The 20,031-nt window shown below is 44.0% G+C and overlaps 1 protein-coding gene across 1 annotated transcript in view; it reads right to left on the bottom strand.

Moving 5' to 3' along the window:
* Window positions 1-582: 582 nt before the first annotated feature.
* LOC126530061 (ubiquitin carboxyl-terminal hydrolase 8-like) overlaps window positions 583-20,031 on the bottom strand; it is a 652,141-nt gene continuing 632,692 nt past the window's right edge. Inside the window, exons 13-19 of the mRNA XM_072288295.1 lie at window positions 15,925-16,070; window positions 9,685-9,886; window positions 8,870-8,972; window positions 4,396-4,526; window positions 3,413-3,515; window positions 1,572-1,676; window positions 583-621 (exon numbers count right to left, since the gene is read on the bottom strand). Of these exons, the coding sequence (XP_072144396.1) occupies window positions 583-621; window positions 1,572-1,676; window positions 3,413-3,515; window positions 4,396-4,526; window positions 8,870-8,972; window positions 9,685-9,886; window positions 15,925-16,070 (829 nt within the window). The remainder of the gene's footprint in view (window positions 622-1,571; window positions 1,677-3,412; window positions 3,516-4,395; window positions 4,527-8,869; window positions 8,973-9,684; window positions 9,887-15,924; window positions 16,071-20,031) is intronic.

The raw sequence follows: 20,031 nt of genomic DNA, 5'->3' as shown, positions 1-20,031 counted from the left end.
TGAGTTTTAAGTATAACCGTATGGTTCGTTATATCTAAACACAGTTTTGATAGGCAGTGTAAAAAATCGTAAATGCAGTGAAATGTAGTCATTATAGCCTATTATCGCTTTATCTGTTATCGTTATAAGTAGGTTTGACTGTATAATGAAATTTCACTGCTACTGCTGAGGAATAGTGGAGGAATAGCGGAGGATTACCGAGGCAATAAAGGGAAACTGCCATGGATTTAGATGGTCAAATGGCTTAATTACACGTGGCTACTTGTGAATGCAACTCTCAAATTGCGCGCCGCTCGACAGAAAGTGGCTGCCAAAGGCGAGAAGCGCAACAGCAAGACCCTCTTGCCATCACACTCTGTAAAAATTCTAAATGAGATAAGATTCTGTCGTGCCCTGCACGGCGTATAATGTGGGTGTGAGAGAAAGCATGCGAGGCTCTGCCGAGGAACATGGTGGCTTGGCGCGCGTTGGCTTCCTTCGCAAGCAAGCAGAAAGGAGAGAAGGGGGGGTCTGGAGCAGTGGCAGGCTAGCGTGCATCTCCTCCTCTAGCCCAGCCTTGGTGCACATGGCTGTCAGCGTGGCTCAGACACGCAGCCCACACGTCTTATCTTGCGAGGTTACCTGTGGTAAGCCCAAAGGCTACATGAGCCGAGATGGCAGTGACTTCGTGTGTGCTGTCTTCAAGTACATTTAGTACTTTAGTTTTGGAAATACGTTGAAGCGATAGGCAGACAAAGCGTTTGCTCTTCTCTGCCTGTGCTTTTCATGATAGCGTCGGCCCAATGCGGACGAGATATCAGCTGTGTGGGCAGATTGGACACAAAAGTGTCGCAGGCATTGATCCGTAACGCCGATGTGAAGATATCACCGACACGGCATGAAACTGCACTCTCATCACTGACTCTCAAATTTACCAAAATGAATATTTTTTTTTTAAATGCCTGATAATTTGTGAAATCTTGCAGCACCTTCCGTGCAAGAAAGACATGGCGGTGCCTGTACCTATTTTCATGCAAGGTTAAATTTCAATATAACAAAATTTCAATGCAATGAAGTAAAGTGCTGATTTTACCGACTTTACTATACTGGAATTGAACTGTATTAATTTTCTTGCAGAACTGTGTTTCACATACTTGAGCAAACTCTGGAAGCATGTCACATGACAAACAAATGGTTTTCAGCATAAAAGCACTGGGAAATGACTGTCAGCAAGGTAATAGCCAGCAGTGCATGAAGAAATTTTATGTGTGTGGTCGGGAAAGGAGGGGGGGGGGAGGGCAGAAGGGTTCTGGGCAGGCAGCATTCTGGTACACAGAAATTTCGCGAGAGAAGGAGGGGGGGCGCATGCTTGGAGCGCCCCACCCTAGCTATGCACTTGATATCAGTCATGATTTTTACAAGCATATCTGAAAAGTTTGAGCAACCCATCTTGGACACTTGGAGTGCAACGATCCTTACGCAAGCAGCTTTTCGTGTACTCCCATTCACAATAACAAAACTCTTTTGCCATTTCAATATGCCTCCGCAGAAGGGTGAGACGCAGACACGAATGACAGCAATCTATGACTTGCCCTGTTAAGGTCTTCATGGAGCTTGTCGATGAAGTTGAGGAGAAACTCATGGGCATCCTGCTGCTCGTAGCCAGCGTAGACGTTGAACAGCCTTCCCATCAGGCACTGCAACAGCAAATGGACACCAGGTCAAACTCCTGTTCCCCCTACAGTCTAGTACTGTAAAAGAATCCACTCAATATTTGTAGATAATGGCAAGCAAAACAAGGGTCTGGTTTGGCACGACAGCCAACAGCGTAACTGATCGAGTGACTGGGCATTGGATAGCTCCTAGCAATAAATTTGACATCGCAAATGTTTTGCAGATGCTTAACATTTTATGTCTTCCTGCTAGATTGCCAATGTGCAATAATAACTAAGTTTAACGATGGCTAAGTCCTTTTGTAGAAACCATGCAGCTTAAAAAGCACCAACAACTAATTTACATTGACATTTCTCACCAAGGTCATTAAAGGAATATTTTAGCGAACATACAATATGCTAAAGACCATGGAAAAAGCACTACCGTTGTTGGGCACATGCACTGGTGGGTATGCAAAGCACTCTTCATCTAGTCAAGCACTGATTATTGTATGATAGGTTCCCGCTTCCCGGAGCATTTATGTGTTGATACAGACTATAAGAAAAAAAAAAGGTCAAACAAGTGTTGACGCTAAATTAGACAAGGTCGACGTACATGGTGGTTCAAATGATTCAATGTTTATATGTTGCTTATATCACTCTATTCAGTCTTTTTTTCATGTTCATTATTCAATTATTATTATTATTATTATTCATTAATTTATTCTAATCGTACTTCACATGCAATTATGTCACCCTTGCTTTCCTTAAAGTCAACACTTATAATAATAACAATAACAACTTTATTTCCATCTACTTGATGGAGGAGGCTGCGAGTAAAAGCTGCTCCAGTAGAGGCAGCTTGACAAGGCCCGCAGCCCCCTTAAAAAATATTCGGCAACAATTCATACGTGTACACACATATGCATTACACATATATATACCCACATGTACCAACATATGCACATATACATATGCACATGCGTACGTGTGTACATACAAAGCCCCTGGTGTCCAGATCAAAAATACTTATGTAGCTTATGTAGTTCTCATGGTGAATTTGGTGAACTTAGTTGACCTTTTCCTTCTTTGGCTACAAGCCCAGGTGGGCCAATCTCAGAGAGAGTGCATCCTATGGTGCACTTGTACTGTCAACCTGAACTGTTAAAACTTCACCTACTTCGTGACTAATTCTCACTTCTTCTGGACACCACCAAAGCCATCTTTCAGACACCATTGCCTTGCGTGAGCTCTGCTTAGTACAAACGAACTCACTCCATTTCCCAAAAAGTGTGCCGTACAGTGGCTTTGCCTGAACACATCTATATCATGGTGGGCCAATTTTTACAGCAGTATAGTGCAATGTGGTTAATCTTTTACTGTACTGCTGCTAACTATGCCTGTACCATTAATTTCATTTACTGTGTGACTAATTATTACTTCTCTCGTTGAGACCTATAATTTCATACCTGTTGCGACTCGCTACAATGCTCTGGAGGTGGCAGTTTTTTCTTCTGGATGTGGTAACAAGATACCCAGATCCCAGATATGCCATATGCCAAACTCGTCTGAAGTCAGCTAAGAAGATCTCATCTTCAAACAGGGCTGGATGTCTGATATGTTAAGGAATGATAAGAATTGGGGGTGCGGGGTGTTTTACTCAAGCACAGATGCTTGCTCGCTGGTTTACAGCACTTTCATGGCACTGTGGAGTTCCAAATCATACAACACTTTCATTGTAAAAGCCTGCACAAATGCTATGCAAACATAAAAAGGCCAACCTTGAACCCTTTTGGTGAAACGCTCTTGTCATTGTAGTACATCTGAGCAAGCAGGCTCTTGAACTCATGAGCTGTCTCACCACCAGTGCTTCTATGCGAGTCCCTGGAAGGAAGTGAGAAAGAAAACTGTCATTTAATACTCCACTTGACATCTACTTCATTTTGAAGTGACTAGACACTACGCCGAAGCACCATTCTACATCAAAGAAAACTACAACAACTAAATCTTCTCTATTCCTGAGCATGGAAATTACATTCGTACAAAAAGAAAACCCCCCCAAAACAAACAATAAAATACTTTAGTTAAAATTTAATTTGTATAGCAATTAAATATTTTTAATTGGTTTCCTGAGCTATCCACAACTAGAACTTCACTTTAGCATTTAAAAAATGCTACTGCAGTCAACTTTCGTTAATTGAAATATGACCGATTTAATGAAATTGGTCAAATTGTGGGTGCCACATTTTTTTTTTCCATTCTTGACAAGATCGCTTCCTTTGCACACAGATGGGCCATTTTTGTCCCACTTTTAACAGCCGTGCATAACCACCAAGCTTCATTCGTACCAAGGAAAGGGGAATGCTCCAGTTTTCATAATCCAATTATTGTTCACACTTGTGCACTATGTACCTGCTGCCCATCTGGTTGTCATCACTGTCGCCATTGCTCAGGCTGGGTTCGGCAGCACACTCATTGATACTGCCGTCCTCTGCGCGATGGCGTTTAATATGCCTACAACTTTAAGCTTTTCAAAACAGCGTTAGAAGAAACTGCCCGCCACCCACATGCAGTGACTTTCGTCATTTAAAATTTTCTTTTCTTTTTCTTCAAATTTTAGGCTGTCGAGTTGGAGGTGAGACTCCTGCGTGAGTGTGACCCTTAGTTGAGTGTATACAATAGTCTGCAGGAGAAAGCCACAGCCACTGAGAAACACTGTTGGTTGGCCATTCACAGGCGGAAGACCAATTGCAGTTTGGCTCACCTGTTGATGTCCCTTTTGTACCGGTCAGACAGGAAGTGCAGAGCTAGGGGGATGGTGTTGGCCAAGCACTGGAGTGTTGCATTCATGTAGCACGTGTTGCCCAGGTTGCGTAGACCGGCTGACCGCTTGAACTGTGAGCAATAGGACATATCATTTAATCGTGAGAACGAACCAATAAAATTGTCTGCGATGAATGCAACGTGCAATGAGTAGAATCGAAGTGCGATAGGAACAGAGCGCTGACAACCAGACACACCAATTGGGCAATTTCTGTAGGGCCTGAATAATTTGTCGGCTATCTATATTGTGTTATACTTAAGTGTGCATACTTCAGTTTTTTTTCTCAGGTCCCCTACTTCAGTTAATTTTTCTCAGGTCCCCCAACTGCATCGTCCCTTCATAGTAAAATAAATACGGTAATCCTCTTAGAGTTTTCAGTGCTCTACAAACCATTTCACACATAGCAGGCAATGCTATGAAGGTGGGAGAGAACCCCCTCACAGCTTGCATATGTGACCCGAAGATAGTGTGTCACATATGAAAGAAAGATTCAGGTACGGGTCATGTTATTCATGGTAACATTAAAGAGTCCCTGAAACAATTTGGAAAAATTTCGTAGACACGTAGGATACAGCTACAGTAAAACATTCATGCCACATTTTACGTGAAGGGCCCCATATTAGGAGAGCTATAGACGATTAGAAGTTACCCTCCTCCCTAGCCGTGTTTTCTCCTGAGCTCATTCGTCGAATGACTGGGGCTAAGCTCCGCCTTCACTGGCTCTGGGTCACGATGTGAGTCATGTCATTTACTTCCAGTTGTCTTGGAGCAAGCGCATAAAGCCTTTCCACTTTCCGCTAGCAACGTGGCCCTTGGCCCCTAGCAAGCGCTATCCAAGCAGCGTGAGTTGTAAGCATTCTGTCATGGTGCCGAGCATGTCTCGTATTCCAGTAATCACATGCAAGCTAAGCGTTTTGACGGATGGGTGGAGGCGTAAACTAAAGAGTCTCCATACTACTATTGCTGTGATGAAGGAGCTTTAACGTAGACATATGTGAGCAGCCTAAGCCACCTGGTGGTGCAACGCTTACCGAGCCACACAAGAGCTAATATTGCTCTAACAAAGTGTAAAAGATTTTAAACATCTTAAAATATCTTAAATGACATTGTGTTCCCCTGTTGCAGCTTGACATATTGCCAGTCGCTATGTTTGCCGCCCACAATGTAAGAAGGGCGAACCATGGTGCTCGCGAAGAGAAAGGTCGAGACCAACTTGACCGTGCAGCTCTTGTCAACACGGAGCATGTTGTAATACAAGCAGACAACATTTGCTGTGTGCCGGAAGTGCTTGCATGTAGTGATCAATTGTCCTTGTGCATTCTCTTTCTGTTAATTTCTTTTTTATAAAAAAACAAATTAACCAACACTCCAACTATTATGAACAACATTTGTTCACCATAAAGTTGGGAAAATTATCTAATTACCCTAGACAGCCAATCAGGTAGCTTGCCCTACTGGCATCATATGGTCACCTCACGTCACTAGGTCAGGGGTGGCTGAAAGCTCAAGGGAGTCATGTGCTGTGATCGGTAGCGATGTACATTTTTAAAACCTTACAATAAAATACACGCTTTATGCGGAGCACTTAGATGCATCAATTAAGTATCAGAAGGACCTATCCCAACGACTCAGTATGTTTGTGCAAAATCGTCAAAATCATTACAAGGTCCCTTTAAGTCTCATGCTTTTGTATTGCGAAATATTGACAGGTTGTACAGTGTTTGTTTTTCTGATTACTGTTTATCACCATTTAGCACCAACTAACAACTGTTACAAGCTCTTACTCAGCACAAGACTCATATATATTCATATATCGGAACTTTTTCAAGAGAGTATATAGCGAAGGAATCTTGTCTGTAATCAGATTGGACACGCAATGTGAATAGTGGTGTACATTCGAGAACCTATGCAAGCACCAGCAATTACACTGCAATGTCCGATGACTCATGTATGAATAGCTGGTGCACTTCACTTGGAGATAGGATTTATAAGTTCAACGACAATGCTTGCTGCTTTCGTTATGCTTTTCTACGTTGCCTGTCTTCTGGACACAAGTTCACTTAAGTTTGCCCAATAATTCATTACTGACAGTTTTGCTACTGTCTCGTTTTCACCGTCACTACAACATGACTATATGACATATTTATTACATCAAACGCTTTGCAGATGTGAATCTATTTGCCACCATATAAGCACAGTGCCAGGTTTCTGTCACCAGTGACCACAGTGCACCATTTGGGCTTGCAACTAAAACACGGTAACTTGCAAAAAAAAAAAGAAAAGAAAAAAAGAGAGAAGAAGACTAAAGTGCATGGCGCAAGTTTTCTACCTCTGCACAACTTGCATAGCTTATGCAGTGCTGCCTGCAAAGTACAAAACGAAGTATGGAAAGCTAATTTACTAATACAACTAAACTTAAAGGCCAGCTGCAACACTTGGGCTAAATTGGTTATAATTGAGTAGCATATACCACTGAAGCAATCTTGGCAATGCCGAAAGGCTGATAATCGCACAATTTTCTCATTAGCAGCCTCTAAACAGCACCTGTGAAGAGAATGTGTGTACATGGCAGTTAGCGGCTATGATGCAAGTTCCAATTCGTCACCTCAGAGGATATTCACCGTGCAGTGGCCAACCACGGGCACTGCAGCATCTTGGAGGTCACGCCAAGGAGCCACGCATTGTAGGTCATGCAGCACTACCGCCGAGTGGCAATGCTGGCAGAACTTTCTTTTCCAGTTTCGGTATCAAAAACGACTGTTTTTGCTAGCTTTTCATAAACACTCATAAACGTTGTAACAATTTCACATATTCTGTATACTACTGATGCATCAAATTCGTCCGTTTTAGATGCTTTAACAGATGCAGCTTACAGAACTGCGATATCTGTCTTAATGCAGAGTTACAGATTTATAAACTTCATGCTTGAATATTTTTAAAGCGAAGCTTTCTTTGCCTCTTTCTTCGACTTTCCCACTGCTGCTGCAGCTGTCGTGCACACCGCGTCGGCGGGTGGTTTAGAGCGTGTATATAGATGACAGGTGCGAGTCAGAGAGGACAGGCAACAGGAGAAACTCATTTTCATTCGCCCGAATCAAACGTCCACAATGCCCTCTGGAGCTGCCTGGCCGTCACCACCTTAGCCGCTTGACAACTGTAATTATCCGTGACTGCCCTAAGAAGCACTGCAGAAACTGCAGCGCTTCCTGTTCTACTAACGTGCGAGGCCAGAGGGGATGCAGATGGAACTGTAGAGAGGAGAAGAAGGAGAGGGAGGAAAAGAGGCGGTTCCCATACAAGAGAGGGGGGAGGTGACGTGAGAAGGCAACGAAACCCCACTACTATACGACAGCGTCTGCGGGGAACAGGATAAGCTTAAGTTAATGGTGCAGTACAGTTAGTTGCTGCTATTTCTGAAAAATAAACACCATGCAAATATGTCAAGCATACAACTTACGCAGGGCGTGGAGAAGCAGAGCTGCGTCAATTAAAGCATACCGCAGGATCCAGGAGACACTATGGAAGCGGTCGACCGTCAAATCAACACTTCTGTGCCTGCCGCATTATCTTTGCAGCTATGGCATTGTTAAAAGTCATGGATTTGATCCCAATCGCGGCAGCCGCATTTTGATGGGGCGAAATAGAAAATGTACGTGCACTTAGATTTAGGACACATTAAAGAGAATCACAGTGTCAAAATTAATCTGGATCCCACCACTAAGTTGTGCTTCATAATCCGAGTGTGGTTTTGGCATGTACAGCCCCATAATCCAATTCAAGTTTAATACTTCTGCCACAATGCGATGTGCCATGTGAGGCAATGACAAAGCTCGACCCTTTCGGAGGTTATAAAATATGCCGCACAACAATGCCTTAAGCAAACACCTCTGCCTGTGTGTTCTGTGTACTACGCAAACAAACAGCAGTGGTGCACGCAAGGTAACGTTTAATATCAGCTTACCACTCTCATGTTAGCCTAAATGTTGAAGAAATTAACCTTTAGCCATCAACATCATCACTAATTATCGTCAATCAAAGCATCCAGCACTGAAAGCTTTGCTTACATCAATTACCACAGTGCGTGGTATCTGCATAATTTTTAAGCTTACCAATTTCGCATGTATTTTTGTAAACAATTCCAGTTTTAAATAAAAATTTTGTTCACAGAGTCGCCAGAATTTACCTTACTCTTTAAAAATGCAACAGATTCCATTCAAACTGGCCCAGCCCAGTTGCCTCATGAAAGCATTTCTTGCATTTAACATATATTTTAAGAAAATAAACCTGAGTGGGCCCCAAGCTAAGGCTTCTTTATTCACTAATGAGATGACTAACACTTAGTCATGTTTGCCACTGTATAAGCAACCCCCCTCCCTCTTTATGGCAACAGTGACTATGGCAAAGGCAAGCTTACCTCCTGTCCTGACGACGGACTGATGCTCCTCACACGAGGGTAGAACACATCGCCAGTCCGTGCTCGTGGCTGGCGAGATATGACGACGGTGCTCATCTCAACACTGCAATACAGGAATGTTTATACAATCCACTCAAATGCACTTCCCAGAGTTATGCAAAACACTTCCTGAAAATTGTGTTCGTGATGGAACAGCACTAAAGCCATACACGAAGCAGAGAAAGGACGAGACGTGGTTGTCTTTCGCACTATTGTCCTTATTTTTGAAACTGCAGGCAATTGATTGAAGTAGTGAAAGAGAAAACCAGCTCATGCTAAACATTGTTCTTGCAGGAAGAGGCTAATGTAGAGCGCGCAACAGGACATTACGTAGAAAGGAGGAGTTGCGTGAAGAAACCAGGACATTAGAACACAACTTAGCTGGGAGAATTGCTGCACAGAAACTGTTTGGCACAACCTAATTTACCTTCCCTCATACGGTCGTCAAATGACTGTGGCACTGATTTGGGTGATGTTCTGGTGAACATACTCCCGTAGTCTTCTCAGAAATTTGTCGCAGCTACAAGTTGTTCAACAAGTTCGAATTAGGTGGCGATTGTTACAAACCTTTTAGCAACAGCAACCTGCTTTTCAAGCTGACATACAATGGCTTTGCGAAATAGATGGGAACATGAGCATGTCTGCATTGAAGGCCGGCCCGCTAGGGCCAAGGCGGTGTGGCAAAAGTGTTTCCTTTTATTTCGGTGACTGATTTGTAGCAACCTAGTTCCTACATCATGTGACAATAAACTGATGATGATTTCCAGGGAGCTTACCTCTGCGATGGCTTCAGAGTGCGGTCAAACTGGGGTACTGCTGCGCTGGTGGCTGGGCCTGTCGACTCCGAGGTGGATTCCTCGGCAGCCATGGACAGGTTTGGGAAAGACCGAGATCGGGAGAGGTTGTTGTTGCTACGCATCGACACGCCCTGCGGCCTCTCTGCTGGAGTGGCAGCATTTGTTCCTTGGCTCTTCAGGTCTGTGTGCACAAGAGAGGTGCCATTAGCTGGGGAGCGAAGTGGTCTAGTTGGCTGAAACACATTGTGCCTATTTTAATATGCAACAAGAGGCAAGAGTATTGTGACAGCTAAAGGACAAGTGCTAACCCACAACTGCTATGAGCACTCACATTCAAGACTCTCGCTATGTAATGGGCACTTGTTTTTTTATCCGCTTTCGTTTCCATGTGTTTATCATTTCTTTATTTCAATTCAGAACTGCAGTTAATTTCCCCTATGCTGTCCTTGGTATCATTGTTTGTTGACTTCTCATCATATGATTAATAAAAATCGGGCCGCTTGGTTTCCTTTCTTCTCGTTCATTAAATAGCGAGGGTCTCGAATTCGGCAGCTTTGATGCCTTCAGGTAGCATGTGTGGGTACATTTACCAGTTGCATTCACCCAATAAGATCACGCACTCGTGATGCCTGCGGAAGAAAAGGATGTTCCACATCCGCATCCAAGGTTTGTGAGTGGTGACTCTGGCTAACACTGCCAGGGTTAGTTGGAGTAGATAGACATATATACCCCAGAAAGCGGGTGGAATAATGGTGCCACAATAGCTCAGTTTGTAAGAGCATTGCACAAATAATTCGAAGATGTGGGTTTATATACCATCTGCGGCCAGTTGTATTTTCATCCCTTTTCATTTCCATGTACAGTCGAACCCGCTTATAACAATATTCAAGTGCCATGAAAATTCCATTGTTATAACCAATAATTGTTATAACTGGGTTGCATGAAAAAATCAAAATAGGGGGAAGGCAGAGCTGTTGTTAGAAAACTATAATGGTGGGGAAGGCCAATGCCCCTCTCACCCCCTTCCTCCATCTGGCTAATGATTGTGTTCACTCGTTTAACTGCTTCCTGGGCTATTCCTTCCTGGGTTTATTGCTAAATAGATGGATAAACTGTCATAATAATTTTTTACAAATGTAAAAAAATTTGCACAACATATCTATGTTATAAATAGGTTTGACACAACTAGGGCTTCTACTTATTTTTAATCGTTACATGTTATTCTCCACTTTCATCAAGTTTTGCATTAATGGTGTGATCCCAGCAAAAGCGGTGGCCTCTGAACCTCATCTGAACCAATAACAAAGGGCCATGAGGAAGTGTACTGCTTGAGAATACAGCCTCGGAGACATGCGCGGCCACAGTGAAAGTGTGGCATACCTTGTGAGTGTCTGCAGCCAAACTCAGTAGTGCAGAGGTTTGAAAAACGAAGCAAGTGAGAAACTTGCAGTTCTCAATGGACCTTTTCAGATACACGCAACGCCGCACTTTCTCCTGATGGCAGCGTTTGGTGAGAGCGTGGACTAGGGGCCTGTGACCAATGCGAATGTGAAGGCCTCGTGCTGAGTTTTTGTTTTTCTTCTTTCCATCATCATCATCATCATAATCAGCCTATTTTATGTGCACTGCAGGATGAAGGCCTCTCCCTGTGATCTCTAATTACCCCTGTTCCGCGCCAACCGATTCCAACTAGTGCCCGCAAATTTCCTAATTTCATCGCCCCACCTAGTCTTCTGCCTTCCTCGACTATGCTTCCCTCCTCTTGGTACCCATTCTGTAACCTTAATGGCCCAACAATTATCTAACATGCGCATTAATGACCTGCCCAGATCCGTTTCTTTTTCTAATTTTTTACTAATCTTTTGAGAATGTTGGGAGCAAGCTGCTAGTGCGCATACTGTGGAGCCTTCAGCAAGCATTTTGCGATGATTTTAATGCCTTCAGCATGGCGCAGAAAAAGAAGAAAAGGTGGCGGGCTAATGTGCCGAGTACCCAGTGAAAACCATAACAAAGGAAACGTCGTGGCAAGGGACTTCTATGCGTGCGTAATAGGCTATGGTAATAGTTTCGCCGCAGTACCATTACGTAATGAGGTGAAGCATACACAATGTATTGCTGTCAAATGAGAATCGCAGACTTGTATGCGAGAACCCCACGGCTACCTGTGGCCTTGGCAGCCCCATTCCATGAACCGCCCCTGAGATCCTGTACCATCTACTTAGTAATAATCTCAGGTGCATCCTTGAGGTCTATGAATGCCCGTATTATTTGTTATTTTGGCATGTTATTTCATCTCACAACAATACAGAGCTGTACTGTGGTGAAGTGTAGATCAGCCATTATGGAATACATCCAATAGCAGAAAAACGATTTTGCCCTTTCTGCAGCTCGTTCTTGCTCAAATTTTGCATAAAGATAGCACTTTATGGCCACAATTGTTCAATTGAACACTTGCCATTGTTACTTGCTTAGTTTGTCAAGGACAAGCTGTGAATTTGTATGTGTCTGCACTTTTCAGATGCAGCCCTCATCAATTATTACAAGCTAATCTCAAAGGCAATGCTTTGCCATACTGCGGACGGCGAAAGTAACATAGAATGTTTTATACATCAATCACTGTAAGGGATGCAGGAGAAGGCAAAGTTGCAGTTATTTTGACCAGCTAGCCAAGTAACTGAACTTTCAGTACTAAGGTTTCGCAGCGTAAAACAAACAGGGCATGAAGGAACACAGAATGAAGGAGACAGGTGCTGACTTCCAACTGTTTCATGTTTATTCATGCTGGATTTACATTGTGCTGCGCAAACTTAGTACTGAAAGAAATGTACCAATCAGCCCGTGCGCAAATTCTTTTGAAGTAACTGAAGTAAGTCTTATATTGAACAATGTGGACAAGAAATGCGACCTTGCTGCGAAACTTGACCAACATATTTTTCCCATTTTAAAATAGAAACGCATATCCCTGTGCAGACGTGTGAAAAAAGACTAGTCATGTTTCCAGGGTGTCTACCAAGTTGACATTTCCAAATTCCCTGAGTTTTCCAGGTTTTCCCTGAGCACCTTTGCAAAATTCCCTGAATGAGCCAGAACTTTGTTTTATGTCAAGACAGGCTGACACCACGTTGTCCGATGCTGTCACTCTCTAGTAAGCATGCTGAAACAAAAAAAATGACTTAATCCAGTTTTAATAGTAAGGAGTAATATCTATTTTATTTAAAAAGAAAACAGAAGGAAGGTGTTAGTAAAATGCACAGTGAAAGAAATGGTAAAACCCATTCCAAATTGAGTCGAACATTTTAATGAAAAGGAGATGCATACATAAGTAAATATTTTTTTAATATGAGCTATTTCTATCAACTGATAGCAAGCTCATCTGTATGAGGCCTGAACTTTGTCACAACTAAGGTTCTCTCTCAGCAGCTGGGAAGTCAACCTCAACTGTCCTGACATACTCTCAGCCCGTGCACAACATCTCAGTGTTGGGTTTCACTGCTTAAAACAGTTTATTTTGGTTTGGATGAGGAACGTCTGCATCTCGGCGTCAGCCAACACTTAGTTTCTTTAGCTCAAGCTCCTTCAAAGAAGCAGCGGCACGCTTCCGTTCCCGTTAATTCATCAGTGCGTCGGTCCTTTCTGTTCTCATCCATCCTCCTTCTACCACGCTTTCACCACATGGATCATTTGAAGCATCCTCTTGGTCAGTTGTACAGTCAACGTCCGATTTTTCTGATTCCCTAGGGGCCGCAAAAACATCCGAAAATCGGGCAGTCGAAAAATAATGAATTCCTGTCTTTAACTACCCTTAAGGGCTGAAATTGCCACAGGCACGCCCGAAAAAGCTCTTAAGGCCTGCCAGTACACTTACTAGGCATATCGGTGCTCGCACTGTGACAGGAGGTGGGGGTGCACGTGTGTATAATTAAGGAATACATACTGTGTTCCGTGACAATTGCCCCTTCCCACGCTTGTTATGCTTCACCGCCCAACACTACTGTACCGAGGCGAAGCTAACTTTCAGAGACTGGCATTACGCAACGCGCTGTGCTCTGGGAGCTTCAAAGCCAATCGCGAGGATTACAAAGGCGGAGTCGGTGCCATTGGTGATAGCGGCGAATTCTTTCAATGAAAAAGACCGCACCGCACGGCAAGAAGCTTAATAGCGAACATAGAAGTAGCTAGGCCTAACGTTGCCGCGGTGGTGGTTACAGCTGCCAGCGGATCTGCGTGCGAGAGTGCCGGTTCGAGGCGGCGAGATAATCAAAATAGCGGCAGTGGCGGCTTTGATTAATGCCATTTCTGACCTGCAGTCAGGGCAATATATATTGACTATATAGAGTACATGGTGGTGCCGCAAAGCAGGACGTCTGGAAAATCGGTCATTAACTACTCTGGCAATACATCGTGCCGATGACACGGCGTCAATGACGATTCGTTGCGATTCCTCCGTTACTGGAGCCAGCATTACCACTACTTTCGTTCCCTTTCAATAGAGTTAAGCTAATTTTCCCTGATAAAAGCACAAATTCCCTGAGTTTTCCCTGAGTTTTTCCAGACTGTTCAATTTCCCTGAGAATTCCCGGTTTTCCAGGTTGGTAGACACCCTGTGTTTCACAGCAAGGTCAGATTGGTCGTCTGAATTATTCAATATATGACGCACCGTATCCACTCGAATTTAACATACACTTTCTTTTTTCGGATAAAACGGGTCCATAAGTTGCGTGCCCATTACAATACAGTACGACCCTAAATCTGCATTACCATATCGCCATCGGCATTTCAAAATGGCCGCCTCGTACGCACTTCAAGCCTAGCTGCCGTAGCTTCCTCCATGAGCTGTAGCACGTTTGCTTAGGTTAGTCCACCGTCCATCTTCCTGTTTTCTGCATTTACTCTAGCTATCAGCATGGAAGTGCTGACGACTGCGAAGATATGCCGAGTTCATCACGATGCCGCAATTAAAGGGAAAGCGATCACATGTGCAAAGACAAACGGGAATTGGGCTGCACCGTGGGTATTCCAAGTTCCTGAAACTTGCAAGTGGGACTGGCGCAAACAGAAAAGGCGTCCTACTCCAGCGGCTGCGCTGTACTCAGCAGCCGCTATCTTGGAAGCGATCTGCAATGGGGGCAGATTCTATGCGTCCGACAGCACAAAGCTCAATTCGCTCACTCCTGTTACTGCACTTGCTGACTCCAGTGTTTTGATAGAGAGTTTCCATGGTCATTGAGTGAAATGTGTTCATGTTTGCCTGTGCACATGCGACATCATGCTTGTTATTTAGTTAGTAAGCGAATCTTTATAAGTTTATACGGCTGATAAAACTACTATCCTTACTTTGCATAGCTGTCGACTGATTTGTTATTGCAATCGATGCTCTGCCTTTTGGGTGAAACTGTGACTTTTTTAATTTATGGCAACTTTAGTGCATTGGGAGTAAACCTGTTTTTCCATATGTGAGAAAGTTGTATTTCCGTATGAAAGAACGAGGTGCGTGGTACTGTAAAGGACTTTCTTTTTTTAGGTCATGGCCAGTGGGTGCACGTTACAACCAAGTAAGTACGGTACTTCCGTTAAATGTCTAGTTTGGCAAGAAATTTGCCTTATTCTGCACCCCTCACACTGATTAACCTTAACATAATATAATGAATAACCTGTAATAATAAAACCAAGCGAAATTCCTCATTAGATCCCTATAGAATCTCATAGTGCAAACTATAGAAACTCATAGCCCAAAACATGCAGTAATGGATATAACGAAGCTATGGACATGATGAAGTAATTTTGGTTCCCCCGTCAACTTTGCTATAACAATGTTTATTGCACATGACGAAGTAAATATAATACATTTCTCCTCGATATCCCAGTGTCTAGCGAATATATGCTTATAACAAATATTGGATATAACGATGGTATTTTCATGTCAAATTTGAGTTTTTTATCCCCATGTTTAAATGGAACTAAGTGGAGACAATTATACCTAGTTAGTTGCACTGCACAGTATAATTGAGATAACAATGCCAAAAGTGCCTATATAATACAAAAGTGGTCTCGGTGTGGATGCTTAGATATTGCGATGTGCACTTGACATTCAATGATAGCATCAGTGTGTATCAGCAGACACTGGAGGAGGTTTTATCAGCCACCTGCTTGCATGCTGCTATCAAATAGAACTGAACTCCTGTACACCAACACACCTCTGCGAGCAGCTGGGAGACTTACTGTTGCTGTTGGCTGCAGCGTTGGTGGCCGGCTTCAGCGTCCTTGGTGGAGACGGCACTGCTGCCTTGTCAGCGACAGTCTTGCCCGAGTCCTTCTGCACTTCCTCCCGTTCTTGCTGTTCCTTGCGCTTCCGCTCCTCCCTGAGTCTGCCACCAAAGGTGGTCTAATGAGCCGAAGAAGACCACCGCACCAACAGCTTCTCACTTTCTCTAACAGTTACTTCACTGAGTATTGAGCCCCTCAAATGCACCCCGATTCTTTTTGTATGCTGTCAATATGCAGCAAGGTTAGCAGAACATAGGTACTGTATCCTTTCCAGGTGCTGTGTGCATGGTTGTGCATGCCAAGATGTTGCATCAAAAGCAACAGCAATGATGTAAATAATGATATTTAAAATCTGCTGCAAACATTTTAAAAAACACTCCAGATTTAATCTGTTCTGTAAGTTTGAATAATATGTACGAGTAAGGTGCTTTAGTCGAACGAGTTGGGAGGGTGTATGGGTGTTTGCTGCATTAGTATCCCACCATGTAGCAGGTTCCCTTCTTTCACTGTTTTTCACAATGATCCACATTCAGTATATATTTCAAGTGGCTGGATGGGTGTTTTCCCAGTACACTAGATATAAAATTTGATGTATTACTGTATTTACTCGCATAATGATTGCACTTTTTTGTAAAAAAAAAAAGACGAAAATTCAGGGGTGCCATCATTACGTGGGTTAAATTTTCCGCGAAGAGAAACAATTTTTTTTTCATTCCACATTTGCTGCGGGATGACAACCGGTCAATAAACAGGCAGCTGCCATTGTAACAGCGCGGGACACCAAAAAAAAAATGGCGGCCAGCGGAGCAAGCCGAACATGCCGAACGGGATTGTTTTTCTTTTTATGAGTACATTACATGCATTGAAACAGTTTATTCTCTATCAGTAATGAATAATATCATTAATATCAGTAAGCTTGCAGCAATAACGTAGCCATGTCCACTTTGAGGGGACAAAAACAGAGATATGGCGCGCTTAGCTGCCAGTGACATAGAAACACATGGCGGGCATGCTGGCACGTTTCTGCTAAAGGTGGGTGAATATCTTAGCTGTGTTACAAGGATCGGCGTATGAATAGGGTACACTTCTAAAGAATCAGTGTAAACGTTACTACTGTTATTGCCGCTCGCGATTTGTTGTGTGCCCCCGAGTGCAGACGAGAGGAATCAAAAGGCACCTTTTTTGTTCTTGTTGTTGACAACAACCATTATGAAGCCTACAAATATTAAAGCCAAGGCAAGTTTGGTTGTAGCTCTCATTTTCTTTTTTTCGTGGAATTGCGGAAAGAGATGAAAGGAATGGAAATGGGGCATCTGTTTAAGAATCTGTTAGGTGTGTGCAGACCGCTTGGTATGTCTTGAATTCAAGAGTAGTTGCGTAGCATTCGACAGCGTTTGACAGATGGTAAGCACGATCACCATTAGCTAGACTTGGCACACGACATATCGCTGTGGCAAGTTTGGGGTTCAATCATTATGCGGGGAAAAGAAAAAAAGGAATTTTGATGACAAAATTCAGGGGTGCGATTTACGCAAGTGCGATCATTATGCAAGTATATACGCTATACAGTGAAACTTCAGTAGTATGAACACCACATTAACAAACTTTTCAGAAATCTTCTGCTGACAGCTTATAGTTTCAATGTAAAAATATTTCAGTACTATGAACTTCAGAGTACAGAACTTTTCAGAATAACGATCACTATTCAGTTTCCATATCACGTTAACAATGCTCCAGTACTACGAATTCATACTATTCTGAAATCCCAGGATTCTTCAATTTCAGTGAATCCTTCACGGCAGCCGCAACTGTAGGCTAGCAGATGACAAGGCACAGAAAGAACACGCTGCGGCACATGACCTGGACAGCGCAGGAGGAGAAAATTTTTTTTCTGTTGTGGAGGTGACAATAAGTCAGGTTTCGGGAGCGCATGTTCAACCCAGACAAGTGTCGTCTAGTGATGCAGGCGCATCTTTTCCACCTTTCAACCTTCTTTCTGCAGAGGCCCTTTCTTTTTTTCATGCTTCTTTCTGTGCAGCTAACCAGCTACGTGCACAGAGAAATTTAAATGATGCCACACGACCTTGCTTTCTGTTGTTTACACAGGCTTGTGCTTTAGAATAGTTCAGGTGTCCGCCTCTGCGAGAAAGTTGCGGTATCCCTGGCAAGGAATGTGAAAAAGAAACAAATAACAGGAAACATTGTGCTTTAGAGGCATCACAGTTTCCTGTTCTTCGGTTATCTTCCTCGGTGTCAGCACCTCTTTTGCATGCGTCACCCTTACTACTATACGGTGCTTCGGTGGTATGTGGCAGCAGAATCTATGGAAAATACCACGAGCACAGGCCGGGAGCTAACAGTGAGGCTGTCATGGAAAGTTAATACGATGACAACTCATGGGTTGATGAGCGGAATGGTTAATTTTTGAGCTTTCACTATAATGACCTTTCAGATTATTGAGTGAGTGAGTGAGTGAAAACTTTTGAGTCTTTCAAGAGTTTCGCGGTTACGAGGTCTCCGTCGTCTTCATCTTCTTGGCGCTGGCGACTTGAGACTCCTCTTCAGCAAGGGTGGGCCCCTATTCCAAGGCTCCACTGAGTCGTGCTGCATCGCTCGCGTGCTGCACTAGGGCCCTTTGGGCCGTGAGCTCGCTGCTGGTGAGCCGACTGTCCCATTGCTCCGCACTCGGGTGTTCGTGTTTGTGGAATGCTTTGTTGCGTGCGCACTCCCAGGTGATGTGGTAGAGTGTAGGTTTGGCACCGCACCAAGGGCAGGTGGCCCTGTAATGTGTCGGAAACATCTTATTGAGCACGTGTAAGTTGGGGAAGGAGTTTGTTTGTAGTCTGCGCCAGCTGGTCGCTTCCTCCTTTGTGAGGTCTTTGTGTGGTGGCGGATATCTAATTCTAGTTCCTCTATGTAAGTTCAGGGTCTCTGCGTATCCCCCCTCGCAAGCCTGTAGGTGGGTCTCCGGGGCATCCGACCGCCCAGCTCGGAACGCTTCGCCTCGAGCTAGGCTGTCTGCCCTTTCGTTCCCCCCTATGCCTACGTGACCCGGGATCCAGATTAGTTTGTGCCTGGGCTTTTCCTTCTCGGCGGAGGTGGCTCCGCTGAGTATTCTGAGGGCAGTTTTGCTGATTCTGCCTCTCGTATAGTTCCTGCACACCTCTTTTGAGTCCGTATGTATGTTGAGAGATCGGCCTGTTCTATAACCTTCCGCTGCCGCCAGCGCTACGGCAATCTCCTCGGCCTCCGCTGTGCCAGCGACCTTTGCCGTGGCATACGTGATTGGGTTTCCTTCCTTGTTAACCACTACCGTCGCGGCCACGCGTTCTCTTCCGTGTAGAGATTATTAAAGAATTTTCCGCAGTCCCCTGAAGTTCGTTATAACAAGATTTCACTGTATGTAACATTTCTGTAGAGAGTTCTCATATGGAGCCCACATTCTTAAAGGGCAACAGGCCCCACAGCAAAATTTGGTTATGCACTGGAAGTTGTTACACATCCTCTAGGGAGTGTTCTGCAAGAAGGATTTTTCAATCTGGTTCATTAATAGCAGAGACCGAAACATTACAGTGCCGCGGACCTATGACTTCCGGAGGTGGGCTCCACTGCCAAGAGGGACCCTCTACTCGCCCCAACTAGCCTCGGCAAGCGAAATCCCTTCCCTGCGTTCTTCCATACCGCACCTCGAGGATTGCGTGACGCAGACGTCACGGGCCCCGCCTTCATTTTGTGTTCTTCTCGCTTTTTTTGCGGCACAGCGCACTTCCGCTGACAGTGTCGTGCGCGAGCTGTTGCATTTGTCTTGTTTCAGGCAGCGCACGATTTTGCACTCTGTGCACGAGGACCCCTGACTAGTGGTATAAGTCAGTGCTACACGAATACTGAGGCAGACACAAGCTGATCGCAGAGCGTGATTGCGTGCTGGAACACGGTAGAAAATGGCATAGTTTCGGTGTCTGCGCACAACTGCATGACATGGGGAACAAGCAGACGACACGGAAGTACATCTCTCTTGCGGTGCAAAGTAAAACAAAAACATGCAGACATTCGGTTTCTGTG

This window comes from Dermacentor andersoni, chromosome 5 (assembly GCF_023375885.2).
Source record: "Dermacentor andersoni chromosome 5, qqDerAnde1_hic_scaffold, whole genome shotgun sequence".
In the NCBI taxonomy this organism is placed as follows: Eukaryota; Metazoa; Arthropoda; class Arachnida; order Ixodida; family Ixodidae; genus Dermacentor; species Dermacentor andersoni.
This window is presented reverse-complemented; position numbering and strand designations above follow the sequence as displayed.